The sequence below is a fragment of the Ochotona princeps genome, chromosome 3 (genome assembly GCF_030435755.1).
Source record: "Ochotona princeps isolate mOchPri1 chromosome 3, mOchPri1.hap1, whole genome shotgun sequence".
Classification (NCBI taxonomy): Eukaryota; Metazoa; Chordata; class Mammalia; order Lagomorpha; family Ochotonidae; genus Ochotona; species Ochotona princeps.
Window position 1 is genome coordinate 64,568,548 of NC_080834.1, and position 20,119 is coordinate 64,588,666.

At 39.0% G+C, this 20,119-nt stretch overlaps 1 protein-coding gene and 1 pseudogene across 1 annotated transcript in view; one reads left to right on the top strand and one right to left on the bottom strand.

Moving 5' to 3' along the window:
* Positions 1-9,867: 9,867 nt before the first annotated feature.
* EPHA6 (EPH receptor A6) overlaps positions 9,868-20,119 on the top strand; it is an 860,890-nt gene continuing 850,638 nt past the window's right edge. The window contains 3 exon segments of the mRNA XM_058661775.1: positions 9,868-10,248; positions 10,250-10,317; positions 10,319-10,422. Of these exon segments, the coding sequence (XP_058517758.1) occupies positions 10,030-10,248; positions 10,250-10,317; positions 10,319-10,422 (391 nt within the window). The 5' untranslated portion in view covers positions 9,868-10,029.
* Positions 18,466-19,760, bottom strand: LOC105942416 (elongation factor 1-alpha 1-like; annotated as a pseudogene).

Here is a 20,119-nt window from a genome sequence, read left to right on the forward strand (position 1 = left end):
AAATTAGAAATGTTGCTTCAACACCCTCACAATGTCTCAAATGTATGATTCGAGCAGACTTTTCTTTATTTTTTCTGTAAGATACATTAATTTTTTTATTAAAAAAAGGCAATTTTCCAGAGAGAAAGAGAGACAGAAAGAAAGATTTTCCATTTGCTGGTTCATGCCCCAAATTACTGCAATGGATGGAGCTGAGTTAATCTGAAGCCAGGAGAAAGAAGCCTCTTCCAGTTCTCTCACGTGAATGTAAGGTCCCAAAGATTTGGACTGTCCTCTAGCATTTTCCCAGCCCACAAGCAGAGAGCTGAATGGGAGGCTGGGTGGCTTGGACATGAACCGGCGTCCATATGCAATGCTGACACTTGCAGGTGGAGGATTAGTCCATTAAGCCACAGTGCTGGTTCTTTACAGAGGGTTTTTAAAAACATAATTTGTTGGGGCCAGCATAGCTAATCCCCCTCCCTGTGGCACAAATATTCCACAGGGCACTGGTTTCTGTCCCAGCTGTTACATTCATTATTAGCTCATTTCAGAATGTTCCCCAAACTTCCCTGTTTCCTCTCTTTGGTTATATACTTCCCGACTTACAAATAGAGAAGGTTTTCAACACAAGAGTGACTGCTCTGCCCCATCAGTAGATAATCTAAATGCTTTGGTTTCATGTTCTGTGAAACAAGCACAACAAATGTACTTACCTCATAAGGCTATGAATATTATGTAAGCCAGCATGTACAATGCACTTGTAACAGTGTTGCAGTGAGGTGGGCAGCTAATTTAGGGTCACGGGTTTGGAAGCCACTCCACCCCCACCACCTGGTTGTTCCCTCCTGCCCACTTGTGTATTGCACTGTTGTGTAACCATGCCCCTCACAATCCCCTTTAAGTCCATTGATAAGGAGGGGCTTGCTCTCTTGGTCATGTGCTTCCATCTCTCTGGCACTCTGACTCTTGCCCTCCCAAGTACCTGCTTGATCTCTGGCTTGTTGTGGACAGACTCTGAGGGCAGGTATCCCTTCAGCATGGGCCCTATATGTCTGTATTCCTCACCCTACATTTACTGTCTGGGCAGGACAGTAAAGCTGTTAATGCTAAGATGCTTTGTGTTTCTTATATGAGTACTTTCTAGGGTTCCAGGAGATGTGAAGCCTAGCAGTAATGGAATGTGGGCAGAGAAGCCAGGGAAGGTGAATATCTGCAGCTTTGTAAATGTGCGCAGGTTATTCATTGCCATGTCTCTTAGTATAATGTGTATTGTTAGGGAAGCCGGGACATAGGTCTTCAGCAAAACAGATGGACTTCAAGGTAATGACCATTTGTTCCTCTTGGGGTTTCAATGGACTGGATTGCTATATGGATTTGTGATTTGCTATTTCTAGTGGACCCTGTTATCACCAAACTTGGTTAAAAAACATCCTGCAACAGCGACTATATCATCAGCACTTCATATATATTAATCTCCAAATGTAAGTGCTAAGTGAGCAGGCCTTTATCTGTTATTTCACCACTTCAATATGGTGTATCTTTAAAGTGCTATCTGGAACACAAAATGTAAAAGATGAATAAATATGAGCTACTTACTTAAGGAGACAGATATAATTTAAAAAAATAATTTTAAGGACATGAAAGAGTTCCCTACAAGAATCATGATTGTGTGAATGTTAGAGAGAAAGAAGAGTAAGGTCATTTGAAAACCTTAGGTACAATTTATAGCACGTTTATTGAAAATAGGCCACACTTTGTTTAATTCCTTAGAATTACAATTAATTATCTATCTACCTACCAAGAAATAAGTCCAAATGTGTTCGCTGTCCAACAGCGATGGATTAAGGTGCACAGAGTTGATCATAACAGGCATGAACCACTAACTGACGGTCAATGGCTGAAGTTCATTAGTGGCATCAGACATTTTGAAGGAAGGTGGTCATGCAGGCACCCAGGAGCAAGGTTTGAGGAATTCACATTTCATCAGCCAGAAGGAGTCTCCTTTCCTTGGTCTGTTAATTTCTGTTCCCCTGCCTGGGGCGGTGGGGGTGGGGAGACACCTTTATTTGTTTTGCATATCCAATCAAGAGCTCTCATACAAATGATATCCAGACTATTGTCCTCTTACACAAATGTATTTTGGTGTAAAAAGGTTTCCATGAACACATTTGGCAGAGGTCTTCAAAAAGTTGGTGGAAAATGTTGTGAAAACTAGAGATAAATTTCAAAAATGTTTATACCAAAGTAAACTTACATTTTGATTCCACTTTCTCAAAGGCTTTTTGAAGCATCATATATCTCCACGCTTGTATACATTTATGTGACCATTTCAGGGATCTGAGCCGGCAGGATAGTAATGAAAAGCATACTATGCAGCCAAACTTCCTGTAGTTTTACCATTTAGTGACTGGATGACTGTGTTTCAGCTTTCTAAATAATGTAAATAATAGCAACTACTTCAGAGTTCAGTTTTGAGGATTAATTGAATTCATATTTGTACTGTAATTATTTGTAATTAGGATCTGAAATTCATATTTTGCTGAGAACAACGTCAGCCACACAGTAAGTAAAAATCATTTGCTAAATAATATAAAAGCATTTTGAAAATAAGTTAGTACATGTTAGCAAGTGGCATTTTTATTGAATTCTGTTGTTATTGCTGACTTTGGTATTTGTGACAAACTACAGACACTGAAGGGTATTATAAGATTCGTCCACCACCAGGGAAGGAACACATCAGCTGCATATTGAAAATAATTTAGAAGGCCTTTATTCCAGGGAACCACAGTCACAGATTTTCCTTCCCCACGTAGCAGAAAGACAGATGTGAAGCAGGGAGCTACAGAGGAAAGAAAAAAGCCAGGAAGAGAAGTGCAAGGGAGGTTTAAAACCTCCTTAACAAGGAAGCTGAAGTTGAAGCAGAGGTCACTTCAGCCGGTTTTTTGGTGGAGAATATTGGTCCACCACTGGTGCAGCGGTGACCTGCCGGATGACCCTGTTGCCTGAGGGTATACCTGAGGTTAGAGCTAGGAGCAAGTCAAACAAAGAAATAATGCCAAATGCTAGCATTTAAATGGAAGCTTTATACTGCTTCTTTAAGTGTCTCTCAAGAAGTATAGTAACATTGGAAAACTTCACTACTGTTATTGAGTCACTTCATGTACTATAGTTTAGGGGGTGCCCAGAGCAGTGCAACAGACATAACAGGTAGAGCAGAGATGAGCTGCCTCCTGAACAGTTTTTAAAAAGTGTAACAAGCATTCGGCCTAATGGTTAAGATGCTGTTTGGGCCATGGAGCTGAGCTCAGGTCCTGCTCTTCAGGCTAAGTGTTGTAAATATGCACCATGGGAGGTGCATGTATGGTTCAAGTATCTGGGTCTCTCATCTATGTGAAAGATCTGGATGGAGTTTCCAGTTCTTAACTTTGGTTTGGCTCTCCCCTGGATTTTGAGGACATCGGGGTAGTGAACCAGCATTTAAAAACAGGTATATTAGGCAAGTACTTGTATTTATAATTGAATTTGTTCTTAAAGGTTAATGAATAGCTAGCAGTGTGGATCTATTAATGTCTTCTGAGCAATTCATAAAATATGCAAAGAATATATCAAATTAGTGTTGATGACATTGTGAACACACATGGTAACATTACTGTGTGTGTTCATGATGAGTATTGAATATGATCAGCATTGAGTATGCATTACTGTTTGTGTTCAATATGAGTATTGAAATTTCTGTGTGACAGAATTTCTGCATTAAGAATTAGCCGTTCTTTTAAAAATCACTGTGTATTTTTAATATTTACAGTTTTCAAATCCATTTGCTATTTTCCCCATTATAAACTTAATGTTTTATTTGAAAATTATACATATTTCCAAAAATCAAGAAACTTAAATTTCCCCACTATATGAAAAAATTTTAAAATATACATGAATAAACTTCCTATCCTTTATGTAATTCAAACCATAATACAAAGTCAGGAGCAAACAAATATTGAGCACTCTTAGCTGTAAGTCCATAAATAAACAAAATAAATATCAGTACATAGCACATAAATTTATAAATTTATAACTCTTTATTATTTTTCATCACTTACTTAGAGCATGTTATTTTCATTTAGAAAAGCTGCAAAGAAGTCACAGCCTAATTCCGAATACTGTGAACTTACATGTACTTGTAATATAATGACCTAGGAGTGGAATTTGACAATGAAACACAAAGTGAATCTCACATAAGTTCTATAATTGGATTTAGTTTGGTAAGTAGGCAAAGAACATTTTCAGTACAAGTCAGCTTAGGTACAAGTGATCTGCAACACATTCCTGAACTCACAAAGCTATATCAGAGCAAATATTAGTTATAGAAATGTTGAGTAATTTTTTTAAGAAGAAGGAATTGCATATTTTTAGCTTACATGTGTTACTAGTAATTTGCCCTTCATGAAAAAAATAAAGATGGACACTTTGAGAATAAGGTAAGAGTAACTGTAAAAACACATTTTCACTTAGCAAACACATTAAGTCTTGTGATAATTACAATTTGCTATTGATAAATGTTTCTTTTTCCTAAAAACATTTTTACAGTCACAGCAAAAGAAAAAGTTCCATGATTAAATTGTTACAGAATCCCTTACAATAAAAGGTAAATATTGGGCATATTAAGTTTATATTGACTTGTCAGAGATCATTTAGAATATAATCAGGTGTCTCTCAGGATTTGCTCTTTAAAGTTTAATATACAACAAAAACACAGAATCTCAAAAAGACAAACATAGTTACCTGATTTTAAATTAAACTGAAACATAAGAAATATTTTATAAAAAATTTCACCTACATAAGTCCCACTTTAATGAGTGATGTCTCCTCCTGTGACACTTTGAATCTACTCCAGTCTGAGTAAAAAAGCAAGCTTTGCATTATTGATATTAAGTGACTAAAAATGTTAAACTGATATTATTACTCACATGTATAGCATTTCTAATAAATGTATCATTTGACTATTTAACATACCCAAGGGATCTTCTGTAAAATCTAGCTTTGTCTTTTCCTGAAGTAGGACATAAAGTGTTTTCATGCAAACATAATGAAAGAAAAATGTGAAGTGTATTTGGAGTAGACTTTTGAATATTTGAGAAAATAATAGTATTCATGTGATATTTATTATGAAAATAATGATATTTTAATATAGCACTTACAAAGGTAGTATTAATTCCACCGTAGATTGTTGACTGATATTTAGATATGCTATGCTCTTCAATGGCATTTATTATAATTCAATGAAATAAAATAAAGTTGTTTTGAAAAAGTGGTCATTCCGTGTCAAAAGATAAACTGAAGCATATGTTTTTAATAAATCTTTAATAAAGTTTTTATTAAAAGGTCCTGCTTATAGGTAGAAATATTTTTGGGGGGAGTACCTGATGCCACATATGCTATTCATTAACAATGGAAGTTACATTAATCTAGCTATATTCTTTGGCCATTGTGCATGACCTTTAGTGTTGTATTTTATATTAATAAAATTCATGCATTGGCCTTCAGATTATGAACCAATCTAAACTAAAATCTAACCCAAGCTAAAGCAGCAACAGTACAAACTATATCTTCAAAGGTTAGGATACAGTTCCTTTTTCATACACAACGATAGTTTGAAACTTTCATAAGATCACACAAATGATCTGCAATGCAGTGATCTGTATTATACTATACAATGCAACAGAGGAATAATGCAACCTGAGACAGAGGAATAATAAGAACCAAGTAATATCTGTACCGTTGCTCTATCGTTCAACAAAATGCATATGCAAATTTTGCTTGGTAAAGTGTCTGTAATTTTAAAAGTACTAGAGAGAAAGTTTTCATTGAATTATATAAATACACACACAGGCACATACATGCACACACCTACATCCATATATATGCTATAAATACATACTCATGCATCTATGATGATACATTTTCCAAACCTTAACAATGCATTTCCATAAGATATGCAAGATTTGAAATGCTAACAATAAAATGATCTGTTGAACATTATTTTGAATGCCCTCTTTCACAAAAAATACTACTTATGACCTAATATCAAAGCAAAATTTCTGAAATATATACACGTTTCTCCTAATTGCACATTTTCTAAAAGAAAAGATTCTAAAAATTTTATTTAACTTAATGGAGTTTTTCTTTTCGCATAAAAGTTAATCACTTACTTTTAAGGGTAACGACATGACAGTATTAATACCTCAAGTATTTCTCTTAATTTTATGTTATCCATAAAAACATAAGCAATTGTTTCGATTCAAAATATTAACTAAATCTTTTAAGACCATTTTTTCAAACTATTACTATTTAAGTCTCTTGTACTTTTGCCTACAGAATGCAAAGTAATCAGCAGATGACTTAGTCTACACTTCTACCACCATAACACACGTAAGACTTTCTCAAGGCATAGGATATATGCTGAGTGTTAATCATTACAGCACTGTCTATTCCCAAAAAAATTAACTACAGACTAAGTCTCTATTCCTAAATAAACTCTTATTTTTTTCAATACTACGAGTTTTATTTTAAAGGCAAACTTGGGGTACTTTGTAGTTCATACTTTACTTACCTGAATTCAGATCATATATACAAAATGAAGAACAACAGTCTGAAAGTACACAAAAGAATCCTGAACAATGAGACAGGAAATTTTTTTTGAATATGGGTATTATTTAAACAGCAAGTGTAGATAAGTCTGCGTGAATATTGCACATGGTTCATTGAGTGGCTTATAATTTTGAAACTATGACATGTCAGCAAATACATCAATATTTCTAGAAGAATGGCTGTTAAGTATAAATTGCTTCTGGCTCACAAAATATAATGACTATTTTTTAAAGTAAAATGTTAGCTTTATAATTTTTAACTCATATAAAAGAATTTATTATTATCTTTTTTAGTGAAGAGAATTAAACATAAAGAACCCAAGAAATATTTTAGATGAGATGGAACACACATATGCATACTTTGTATATATGTATTATACATGAACAAATTTTTGTATGGTACAAGTGGTCAAATGACCTGTTAATTCCTTTTCAATGTTTTGAAACTAGTAAATCATGTCAAACTTATGAAATATTGCCAATTATTCAAAGGCACATGACAATTCCTAAATACATCGAAAAATACCTAAACATATAAAGTGTTTTAATGAGAAAAAATCTTTAATTATTTTTCTTATGGTTCCGGCTTCACTATCACTTACTTAAACAAAAATGGCGACTTGCAGGTGGGTGACCCTTAGATATTCTGGGTAATTCAAGCTGCTGTTGTTATTTGGATGTAACAGCACACATTTGAGGCATATGCTATGATTTGTAGCTAAACATGAGTTTGGGAAATGAACCTTAGCTTTTATTTTCCACTTTCTCCCTTTCTTTTAGTCCTTCCAGTGCTCGCTTCATTATAACATTCTTTTTTTATAACATTCTTAATTAGCCTAATTTTGAGGGAAATGTTTTATACTTGGTGTTCCATAGACACAATATATTCTCCCACAAGAAAAACATAACTTTAGAGTTTGATTTAAAAATGTGTTTCACGCAAAGAATTATTTTGAAATAACTCAATTTTGGTTATCTCTCATTAAAATGTGCCAATTGTAGTTGATTTGAAAAATAAGGTTCACAAATTAACATGGTTCACAGTTTTAAATTTATATTACCAATTCCTCAGACTAACATGGCATATTTTAGGCATTTACAAAATAAGCACCTTGACGAATAACTTTTTCTGAGTTTTTAAAAAACTTTCATAATTATTACAAAAAAAATTTAAAAGAAACGTTTAACTGCAAAAATGCCAAGGAAATATATGCTTTGACAGTATATCAAACAATTTACGTCAAAACATCAAAATAACGAATCATGAAATATTTCTAAAACGTTACTTATTGAAGCGTAAGTGTTTATATCATAATGATCAAAACAAAGACTTTTTTCTTCGTCTGTAAACTGAATTTGCTTATGCCCATGTGGATCTATCTATCGGTAAGGATGGTAAAGTGAATTGCAAAATTGGGTTTTATTCTTGATTCCTATACACAAGCTCCTCCGTGTAGGGTTATCTTGTTATAGGTGATTTGCATGCATTTAAAATGGCTGTGGGAGAAGAGAGAGAGAGGGAGGGGGAGAGAGAGAGATTGAATCCATAACGGGAGGGAGAATACTGTCGCCAATCAGAAAGCTTCCTCATGCTCTCGAAACCACTTGGATTTCACGTTCCTCTCCACGCAATGGGTTTTAGACGCGGGGTTCTCTCGCTCCCCGTTTCCCTCCAATGGCATATTAATGCGTTAGAGAGAGTGCTTCAATTACAGAGCATGACAAACATCAAAACGCGTCCCGCCAGAGCTTCCCTCACTCCCACAATTGTGTTAACACCAAAGGCTGGATGACCCTTTGTTTCAGCTTTACTCTTCAGCGGTTCCCGCCACCTTGAACCTTCCATAGTCTTCTACCCACCTTTAAATACCATCCACCCTTTGCACGACCCCTGCGTGCTCCTCTCAGTTTACTTTTCTACATGACCATAAACATTCTTAAAGACGTTATATGCGCTTGTGGTGGCTCTAATGTGACGCCCTAAATCCCCTGAAGAGAGGGAGTGATAAAGAGCACCGCCACCGCGTTCCAGTAACCCCGACACAGCTCCTCCCGCGCTCCTCGCAGGGCGTTCTAAGTTTAGCCAGAGAACATTCCACCCGCCCTTCAGTTCCTTTCACGGACCGCGGCTTCCACCGCGCGTGGCGGAGGGATTTTTATTGTCGAATAACCCCCTCTAGCGCCGAGCTGGTGGCATCCGAACCGCCGCTGCCGGGCGGGGAGAACGCAGGGCTTAGTGGAGCTGTGTAGCGCTCGCGGCTGCGGCCGTGCCCTCTGCGCCCACCTCGACCACCGCGGGGCGAGGGAGCGGGGACAGGGGACCCCAAGAACCCCTCGCGCTCCGCCGCCGCGTCGACCCGGTCCTCAGGGGGAGGCCTCCGTGTCCCACCAAGTAGCTCTCTCGGCTTCGCGGCTTCCAGCGACCCGAGCCCTGGGAGGGGGCGGGCGCTGAGAGGGGGCGGCGCGGGCGGGCGGGGGCGAGCAGTCCGCCTGAGCGCCGCCGTGGATGTGGCCCCGAGCGAGCGGCCCGACGACGCCGTCACGCCGCGGGCGCTCGGGGCCCGGGAATCGCAGCGCCACGGCTGCGACGATGCTCGTGACCTCCGCCGCCAAGTCACCGCCTCACGGCGCCGCCGAGACCTCGGCGAGCCTAGGCGCCGGGTACCCGCCCGCTTCCAGCTGGATGTGACTCCTTCGCTGCCGCTTCCTGCCTCTTTCCGCTCTCGGGACTCAAAGCAGCCGAGGCGGCCGCCGAGCTTGAACCTTTCGCCCCAGTGGGCAAGTTTGGACGACCCGCGCTGAGGAGCCGCTGGGTGGACGGCCGCCGGCCCTCAGCACGCACCCCTCCGGCAGCGGAAATGTGAAGTGGGCGGGTGGCGATGTCGGGAACTGACTGGTCTTAGGACGGCGGGCTCTGCAGCCGTGCAGTGGGGGGGCTAAGTGCTTGGGGGACTAAGTGAGACCTCAGAGATGTCCGGGCAGCGGCTAGCACGGTTGGGATACGGCGCGGACGCGGCCGACGTGGATGTGTCTTCGGTGCAAGCCGCTGCCGACGCCACTCCGCCGAGGGGCTGAGGGCTCGGACCGCAGCTCCTGGGGACCGCTGCACCCTCAGACTGCTCGAGGCCGCCCCAAATCGCCTCGTGCGCCCCCGCCCCCCGCTTTCACGCAACCGGTCGGAGGAAAGTTGCGGTGGTCTCCCCAAGCCGGGTCACAGCTGCCGCGCCTCCCCCGCTTTGGGACGCCCCGAACTGCCCGCCCCACCTGGCGCTCCCTCCTCCCGTCGCCGCCGAGCGGCGCCCTCCCCCGGCCCCTCCCCCGCGCCCCAGCCCGAGCTCGCTCCTGTGCGCGCGCTCTCTCCCGGGCCCAAGTGAATAGTCCTCGCGCGAGCGGGACACGGTGGTGGATGCAATTCCGCTCGCCTCCAGCCGCCAGGAGCTTCCCGGCGCTGCGGGCGGCGGCGGCGGCATCGTCCTCCCAAGCAGCTGCACCTGTACCTGGGCAGCCTGGACTCTCGTGCCCTGTGCTGGGGGCCTGGCACGGGGGCAGCCCCGGGACACCCCCTGCGGGCCGGGTGGAGGAGGAGGCGGAGGAGGAGGAAGAAGACGTGGCCCAGGACCCCCACGCCCGTCCACAACGCCTGGTTGCGCGGCTGCCACTTCTTTCCGAGGAGGGAGAAGAGAGCCCCAGAGCGCCATGGGGGGCTGTGAGGTCCGGGAATTCCTCGTGCAGTTTGGTCTCTTCTTGCCTCTGCTGACCGCTTGGCCGAGCGACTGCAGTCACGTCTCCAACAACCAGGGTAAGGCAAGGGACACGCAAGGAGGGGGCGTGAAGGGGAGCGAGGGCTGGAGACTGGTCGCCTCCTGCGGGCAACTTTCTGCCTAGGTCGTTTTCTCAGGTCTCCTCGCGGGAGAGCGTCCTGAGTGTCCCCTCTTTAGTGCCCCCAGTGTGCGTCGTTTGGGACGGGTGGCCCTGCAAGTGATGGTTCCTTTTACGTCTAGAATTCTTGAGCACCCACCGCACGTGGGTCCCACTGCCGGTGGCCGCCAGAGTGCTCCCTCCTTCGCTCTTTCTCCGAAGGTCAGGCTCCATGACACAGACTTAGTGGAAAATTCGGGCAGTCACTCGCGGGGTAAAGCGTGGATTTTCCCACATGCCTTGGGAGGCAGAGCACTCCGGCAGTGTCGTTTTACATAGCAGCCTTTCAGGTTGGGTAACTGTGCCCCCCTGCCCTGCCCTTGCTTTAGCTTCAGCCTCAGCATCCGTACCACACAGACAACTTCCTGTAGATTTGTTCAGAATTTTTGTTAGAGTTGATGGCCCGCAGGTCTGTGCGGTGGTTCCTTTTCAGCTTGCAGTCAGGACATAGATGAGCCTGACGTGTGACTTTCCAAGTTGTGACTGTTTTCTGAAGTCAACTCACTGACAGATTTTTGGAATTCAGTTTTGGTAGGTAGGTGAGCACAAAGTGAGTGGTTTGTGAAGCGTTGAAAAGCACTTAGAATATTTGAGTATCCCCCCCTCCCCCTTTTTACTCAGTCTTTGTAAAACAGAATTTCTGGTACAAAACAGGAATTTCTGATCTGCAATATATCCCTCGCATATTCTAAATCTTACTAAACTGTGGTGAATAGGCATAAAAGTTTTAGGGCAGTGCACCTGGTTGGATGCTGTTGCTGGTGCTGTGAAGACCATCAGCCTGTCCCCGGTTAAATCACATGGTTAAAACCTCAAATACGAAATAAAAACTGAATTTAACATGATTCAAACCTCAAACATAAAACCTCAAGTATAAAACCTCAAATATGAAACCTCAAGTATTAGCAGGGTTAATTGTCGTTACTGTTTAATATGTAGGATTTGTTTCAGGATCTTGAAATAATTTGCAGATAGAAAAACGGAGGTGAGGTGACTTGAAAGTAAATATTTTGTGTGTGAGAATGTTAAAAGAGAAAACAAGTAGATGGTATAGAGCTTTTTTGTCATAATCACATGATGTTTTAGAAATATAACTATTCAGGATTAGCATTTAAGTGTTCTCAGACAACTGATAATTTCAGCAGGTTTTCCTAATAGTAATTGTATTTGACCCAGCAGAGTGTAATCACAAATGCATATGTGAATTTGGAAACCATGTGCAACCCTAATGACTTTGAAGCATTATCACATGAGAAATGACAGCTGTAGTGCTCTACGTCCTTATGACCATGTAGCCATCACATCACATCCCTCATTTGTTTTCAAAACTAAGCTTTGAAATATCAAAGAGTTAGTTACTTTACATTTGTGAATATAGAGTAGTTGTTTAAAAGTGGTTTTTCATTGTAAGGTGAGAACAGAGTTTTAATAATGGGGAAGATAAACTGTGCTTTATCTTCACACCTAAAGATGCTAAAAAGAAGTATGTACCTTGAGGGACAAGTTTACTGCAAGTTTCCAACACTTATTCCCAAGTAGTCGTTTTCCTAAATCATTATTTATTTTTAATTTTTGTGGTACAACCACTTCTATAAGCTCTATAAACATTAACATATAAGACACACATGTGAATATCTAAAGAATTGAAGTAATATGCTACAGAATGTATTGTGTTAGCTTGATTTCTCAAATCTTACATTTGAGAACACAGGTGTATTTGTTAGCTTCTTGCAATAATTTTTATTTGCTTAGCAATTTTAAAGAGCTTATAGTATTGAGAAATGTTTTATGTGAAACAATAAGTACATGGCTTATTATTTTTTTCAGTTAACACAGTTATGTTAGTTAATAAGTATTGCCCAGTTTACTATCAGTGAAATAGTAGTGTCTATTAAAATATGAATACATGGTAATATATGAGGACATCTTCAAAAAATCATGGGATATATATCATTAAAACCTATACCTGGAGTTGAAAACATTTTATAGCAAAATAAATTTATTTTTAAATTCTATTTTCCATAAACTTTTTGAAATGCCATGTTAATAAAAATGTAGACTGTGTCTAATAATATACTCAGATATAAGAGTACCTAAAAGTTTAAATTGAGTGTGATGGGGGGGAGCCTTTTAAACAAGATTATGGAGAAAATATGATCAGGTTTATTATTATCAGAAATGAATGAATAATTGCATATTAAATACTTTTACACCATAAAGTTGCAGTGATTATAATTTTCCCAGTAATAAGTTGCAGTAATTTTTAAAATTCTGAAATCATTACACTGAAGAATGTTTTAGCGTTATTTTAATTTATAGTTTTATGGATAGATAATATAAATAGAAACATTTTGTCAGGTTTGAACATTGAAAACATAGACCATGACTTGAGTGTCTATGCAATCTATGGAAAGATTAGTATGAAGTATAAATGTGATTTTTATATGCATAAAAATAAATATCAGAATATGACTAATGTTTAGCTTTCAAGAGATTTAGTAATTTTAACTTAAGGGAAGAAAGGATTATTGCTTTATTTTTGGAACTTGTTATTTTATAGGGAATCAAATTTCCTCTTTACATAACTTAAGTATGATCACAATATTTTTAATGCTATGTATCTAGCTTGACTGAATTATATTAAATCCTGCTAGCCCCATCATCGGTTTATTGTAAACAGGAACAGTTTAAAATGGGAATAATGACAAAAGGATTTTTCTCTTGCCTTTTTAACTGACTATAAAGGTGAGCTCTCTAAAAACAGCATAAATCTGTTTCATTCCATATTCTTATTTCCAGACCACCTTGAATTCACCAATAAAGTAAAGATACTTCCTAGATCACTTTATCTGATTAAGTATTTGGAAATATTTTTTTGTGTTCAAATTCTATCAAACTCCACCAATTTTCCCTGTTTTAGAATCACGGTGTAGGTTAGATGCTGGTAAATGGTGTTTTAGATGCCATGCTTTATGTTTGTATGGAGTACAAGTTTTCATTCCTGTGCTAAACATTCACTGGAATTTTAAAAAGTGGATTTGCTTCATATACAAGTTAAATGTGTGTGTGTGTGTGTGAGAGAGAGAGAGTGTGTGTGTGTGCGCGAGTGCATGTCCGTGTGTGTATGTCTGTGTGTGTGTATTTGTAGCCACCAGGGTTCTGTTTGCTCCAGCAATTCTCTACTTTAGCAAATAGTTTGTAGCCTGAATGAGTCAATACATCTCTCAGGGTGGGGCTCAAGTTTCTATAAAGAATTACTGGCATACTCAGGTAATTCATTAAGTTTAGGCATATAGTTTAGGCATATGTGTCTGGTAAACTTATTCCAGTACTGAAACTGTGTGAATTGGTTTTTTGCAGGCAATTATGGATAAATGAAATAAACAATAATAGCATGCTTTGTTTCACTGAAATTATTAAATGCTTTTAAAAAAATCCATTGAGTCATAAGTAAATATCAGAAGTAATATAAATCAAGCAGAAAAATGACTGCTTACCAGTTATCCCCTAAAATAATTGAACTGCCATAAGTATTGTTCACAAACTAAAAAATTGAATTTTTTAATTGTTTTAGATATGGAGAAAATGAGGAAGCTTCTTGGAATATTAGGTGAACTTTTACCAAATTGTGAATTTTTACCAAATTAACTTATATTTACCAAAATGTACTATATATATACATAAATATAACTTATATTTACGAAAATGTAAGTGAACTTTTATCAAAATAGTAATATAATATGAAGTTGGAAAACTGGAAGATTAGTTAAAATATTTCAGTACCATTGATTTAGAAAATTACTTTCTAGAGATAAAAAAAATCATGACTCTATGTAAAATAAATTGTTATATTAATTTTATGAAAAGTATAATTTTATTATACATTTACAAGTTTAAGTAAGTCACTGCATACTTAATTATGAACAGCATCAAAAGCAAAAAAGTAAAATTTTGTGCGGATTTAGTAGTGACTATTTAAAAATTTCTTGTGCTCGAGTTGGAATTAGACTATCTAAACCATTTTCCTGCGCAGAAATTAATTATACCATGGTTGTTAAGGATCTTTTTCTTCACACTTAAAGTTGCTTAGAAGAATATCATGAAAACTAATGTACTATATATTTACAAATCACATTCATATGGATTTCATGAGGGAGGAAAATATGTTATATATAACAATAAAGAGAATTTATATATTTATACTGTTGAGTGACTGTTTAAAATATTAGGACACAAAGCCATACTTTCTTTGATTTTTCAGTATTCATTGCTAGTATAAATACCTAACTACAAGCATAAAATGCGTCATTGATTTGTCATATTTCCCTCTAACTACCATCATAACATATCACATAATCTCAATGTTATTTTTTTCTTCCCTCTTCTTCCTTTTCGTAAGTATAAGTATTTCATACTGTATGCTCCATTTGTCCCAAATGGTGAAATAATAGATTCTACTTCACATTGTGTATCTACTCAATCTCAACAGGAACAGACAGTTTTGAATCCTTGAATGAACATTTCATGAGATTAAAAACAGGGAGATCGATCTAAGTAATCCAAATAGTTTTACTTTTTTCTATGTGCATTTTCAACTGTATTATCAAAGTTACAGAAGAAATAACTTAATGCAATTCCATTATCCTTAAAATATGTATTTAAAATTTGGAAGTAAAGTATTTCTGCTCTTGCGTTATTGTATTGAGTTTGTTCCCTGGAATCTAAAATGCGATAATGGAATGAAAAGGGTAAGTTAAGGCTGTCATTAATCTATGATTTGTGGAGCTTGATTGAGTAAATAATATTTTCCTTGTGCAGGAAGCCATGAAAGCTCTGAGGTAGAAAAAAACTAGAAAAGATACGTTATTCTATAGAATTTTAAAACCTTTATTTGGATGACAGAAAGATCTCCCGTTTGCTTATTAACTCCCTAAATGCCTGCACCGGGCTGAAGCCAGGAGCTGCAAGTTCTCTCATCTTTGCGATGGGGACTCCCTGCTGCAAACTTTTATCTCCAACTGTGTACATTAGCAGCAAGCTGAAATCAGGAGTGGAGTTGGAATTCCAGGCAGGCCTTCCCATAGAAGATGTGGGCGTGCCAAGCAGTATCTTAGCTGTTGTGCCAAATTCTAGGCTGTAGCTGTGCTTTTAGAAACAGGAAGGTTTGAAAAGCCTATCTGTAAAAGTGACATTTAAGCTCCATTTTTATAAAGGATAAATAGCTAATTCTACAGAGTAGGAAGAAGCATCTTGTAAGAGATCTGTGAGAGCATGGCCTTGATGGAAAGTGAGCTTGACACATGTGAAGGCTGATTCCAGTGTGACTGAAACTTACCTAGTAAAAGGGAGAGTATTGTTCGGAGGGAGATTTGAAAGTCAGTAATGAGTTCTATGGACTAGAAACCATGGAATAGAAAACAAGCCATGGTAAAAACTGAGGTTTTGTTTATTGTAATGAAATATTTCATGTATTTCATATAATTTTAAGAACATAATGATCCTTCCCACCATCACTCCTCCTTTCTTTGTTGTTTTTCTGTTTTTACAATGACATACTTCCCACTTACGTTATAATCACTGGCTTAATACTCCACTGAATAAAGAGTGAAATGAGTAGTGAGTAGGTAAAACCACTGTTGCTCAGGGGTACAGATAGCATCTGTACACAGTCATGCATTTCACTCAGATACAGTATACTTTTGTCTTCATATTTTACTTAGCACAGATCAGAGAAACATGTTTTTTGTCTTTTGTGGACTGACTTATTTCATTACACATAATAGTCTCCAAAGGAGGTTTTTATATTATCCCAGGTAAAATGTAAGATTTTAACAGAGCAAAGTAAACTGAGTTAGAGTTTAAGAATACTATTGCTAATGAACAGAGGTACAATCAGATGTGGAGGCCAACACTGTGTTGTAGTGTGTGAAGGTGTTGCCTATGCTCACCATCCCATGTGGCACTGGTTTGAGTAGCTGTTCTGCTTCTGATCCAGTTTTCTGCTTCCAATGCCAGGGAAAGCTGTAGCAGATGGTTCAAGTTCAACTTAGGCTCCTGCTCCCTCATGGCAGATCTGTAGGAAGCTCCTGACTTCTGACTGACCCAACTTTGGCCATTGAGACCATTTTGAGAGTGAACTAGTAGATACAAAATCTCTTTGTCTCTCCCCCTCTTTGTAACTCTGCCTTTCGAATAAAAAAAAATCTTAAAAACGAAATAAAATAAAAAACAAATCTGAAGATGGCAAGATGTAGATTTAGGGCTCTGTTGCTTGTAGTCCAGGATAAGAGTTATAATGGCCTGGCTTAGAGTTCTGGCAAAAGATGCAGAGAAGACAATAGATTTTAGAAGTATTTTGGAGTGGAATTTATGGCACCATTTTGTCTTTACACAGTATCAGAAGTAGATATTCAGTGTTGTTATTGTATTTTAAAGGACTCCAGATAAATGCTCACTTACCTGCATTAACATGACCTTGCTATATAATTATCAATCAGTGACAAGCTAATAAGGAACAAGGGGATAATTTAGAGAACAAAATAGTAAGGATACAATGCCAGTTTAACTTTGTAAGTGTTAAACTGTGATTGAAAATATCCTAATATTCCAATTTTGTTCTTTCAAACCTTTATACATAAAGTTTATTCATGTTAGACCAACATACTGTTTTAGAATGCAATTTTGACATACATGTTATATGTAGTTTTTGTTGTTGTTAGACTGGGTGATGGCATAGGTAGGTAGAGGGTAGAGGAATTTTTAAAAATTAGATTTATTTTTATTAGAAAGGTAGATTTGTGAAAGATCTCCCATTTGTTGTTTCATTCCCCAAATGGCTTCCATGGCCTCAATAGCAGGAGTGTATCTGATCTGAAGGTGGGAGCCAGGAGCTTCTTCCTGATTGCCCATGTGAGTGCAGAGTCCCAAGGCTTTGTGCCATCCTCCACTGCTTTCCCTGTTGGTAAAAAGGAAGCTGGATGGGAAGCGTAGCAGCTAGGACTTGAATCAGTGCCTACGGGATTCCAGTGTTGCAAGGTAAAAGATTAGCTAATTGAATTATTGCACTGATCACGTAGGTAGAGACATCTTTACAGGACAATACAGAAATATAAGGTAGTCTAGTTTTTAGTGAATATTAAAGAGTGTTTTGTGTTTGACACACATATATATATAGTTTTATTCATATCTGTTATGATCAGATTATTCTTATTGAAAACAGAAACCTAAGAGATGCTGTATATAAGATTAGGATGCTTTAAAATGTCACATCTTTTTTCCTCTTCGAACTTTGTTTTAATTGGTCTCAACATTCTGTGACAGATTTTTGGTCAAGTTATATTTTCACTAAAAAGTATTGATTTGAAAAAGTAGTAACTTGAAACTGCCCTCCCCAGACAGACACACACACACACACACACACACACAACCAAATGGTCCACAAAACATTCTTCTTTGCTTCGGCAGGTTTTATGATGCATTGTTTTTCTTAAAGATGTATTTTATTTTTTTTTATTGCAAAGTCAGATATACAGAGAGGAGGAGAGACAGAGAGGTAGATCTTCTGTCCATTGATTCACTCCCAAGCGGCCACAGTGGCTGAAGAGGAGCCAGTCTGAAGCCAGGAGCCCAGAGCCTCTTCCAGGTCTCCCACGTGTGTGCAGGGACCCAAGACTTTGGGTCGTCCTCAACTGCTTTCTCAGGTCACAGGCAGGGAGTTGAATGGGCAGTGGGGCCGCCGGGATCAGAACAATGGCCCGTATGGGATTCCGGTGTGTTCAAGGCGAGGACCTTAGCCGCTAGGCTACTGCGCGGGGTCCTCATGATACATTCTTATCATTAGCCAGTCTTTTACTGTTAAATTTAAATGGCCAATTGAGACAAACGTTATGACTACTCTTCCACCACTGATTAAGTCTGGGTGGTATTACGGATAATATTCATTTAGCCTCTGAGCTTTCTGAGCAGACTTGGTGATCTTGCCAGCTCCAGCAGCCTTTCTTATCCACTTTCATGATCTCCACAGCAACTGTCTGTTCCGGATTTCAGGACTTTAGGGCCATCATTCAGTTTCTTTTTAGATGAAGATCAATCTTTCCTTCAGCTCAGCAATCTTGCAAGCAACGTGAGCTGTGTGACAATTCAACACACGGGTATACCTAGCACTGACCTGACCTGGATGGTTCAGGATGATCACCAGCAGCTTCCATCGATGGGTCATTTTTGCTGTCACTAGCAACGTTGCCACGATGACATCTTTGACACGTTCTTTACATTGAAGCTCCCATTGTCACTAGGGGAGTTTTCACTCAAAGCTTTATGGGTGCATTTCAGTGCACTTAACTTTAGTTGTGATGTTGGTAGGAGCAAAAGGCTGTCACCATGCCAGATTTCAGAACACCAGTTCCACTCAGTCAATAATGTCAATAATGTAGACATGTCAGGGTGTCAGTCGGGATGTCAACAATGCAGACATCCTGCAGGGGCAGACACAGAGGCACTTCAGTTGGTCGGAGGATGCCATCCGGGGCTTCCAGGAGTGTGGTTCCACTGGCATTGCTGTCTTGCAGGTGACTTTGCATCCCTTGAGCCATGGCATATTAGCACTTTGCTCTGACATGTTGTTAACCTTTCTAACCAGAAATTGATACAAATGTTACTGTGTTAGGGTTGTAGCCAATTTTCTTAATATAGGTGATTACTTCCTTAACAATTTCCTCATATCTCGTCTGGCAATAGGGTGGTTTAGTGGAATCTGTTTTGTTAATGCCCACCATTAATTGTTTAACACCAGGGTGTTAGCCAGAAGGGCATTCTTACACATCTGCCCATTCTTGGAGATACCAGCTTCAAATTCTCTGACATCAGGAGCAACAATCAGGACAGCACAGTCAGCTTGGGATGTGCCAATAATCATGTTGTTAATGAGATCTTTGTGTCCTGGATCACCAATGATTGTCACATAATACTTACTGCTCTCAAATTTCCACAGAGATGTCAATGGTGATACCCTGCTCATACTAGGCTTTCAGTTTATCCAGGACTCAGGCATACTGGAAGGAGCCCTTTCCCATCTCAGCAGTCTCCTTCTGGAATTTCTCAGTGGTTCTTTTGCAGTGCCACCACAGTGTACATCAGATGGCCAGTAGTGGTGCACTTGCCCAAACTGACATGTCCAGTGATGATGATGATGATATTGATGTGGGTCTTTTCCTTTCCCATTTTAGCTTTAATTTAGTGGTAGTTTTCACGGTGTCTGTGTTCTGGGTGCAAACCTATTGCAAAAAAGGCTAAAATATCACATTTTAATCATTAATTTGATCTCAGTTTTAAAAAATGACATGTTGAACTTTAAGAGTGCTTAAAGACATAAGACATATGATAGTTTAGGGTATTAATAAATGAAAGCTTAGGATATTCTTGGGAATAGGTGCAAGGGATGTAACAGTTAAAATTTCAACTAAATGACCGTAAATTTCACATACTTAAAATTATTTTCTGGGCAGTCTCCTATTATTTTGAATTGCCTTTTAATAGTGCTGAGTATAACTATCAAATATGTGGAATTATGAAAATTTGTA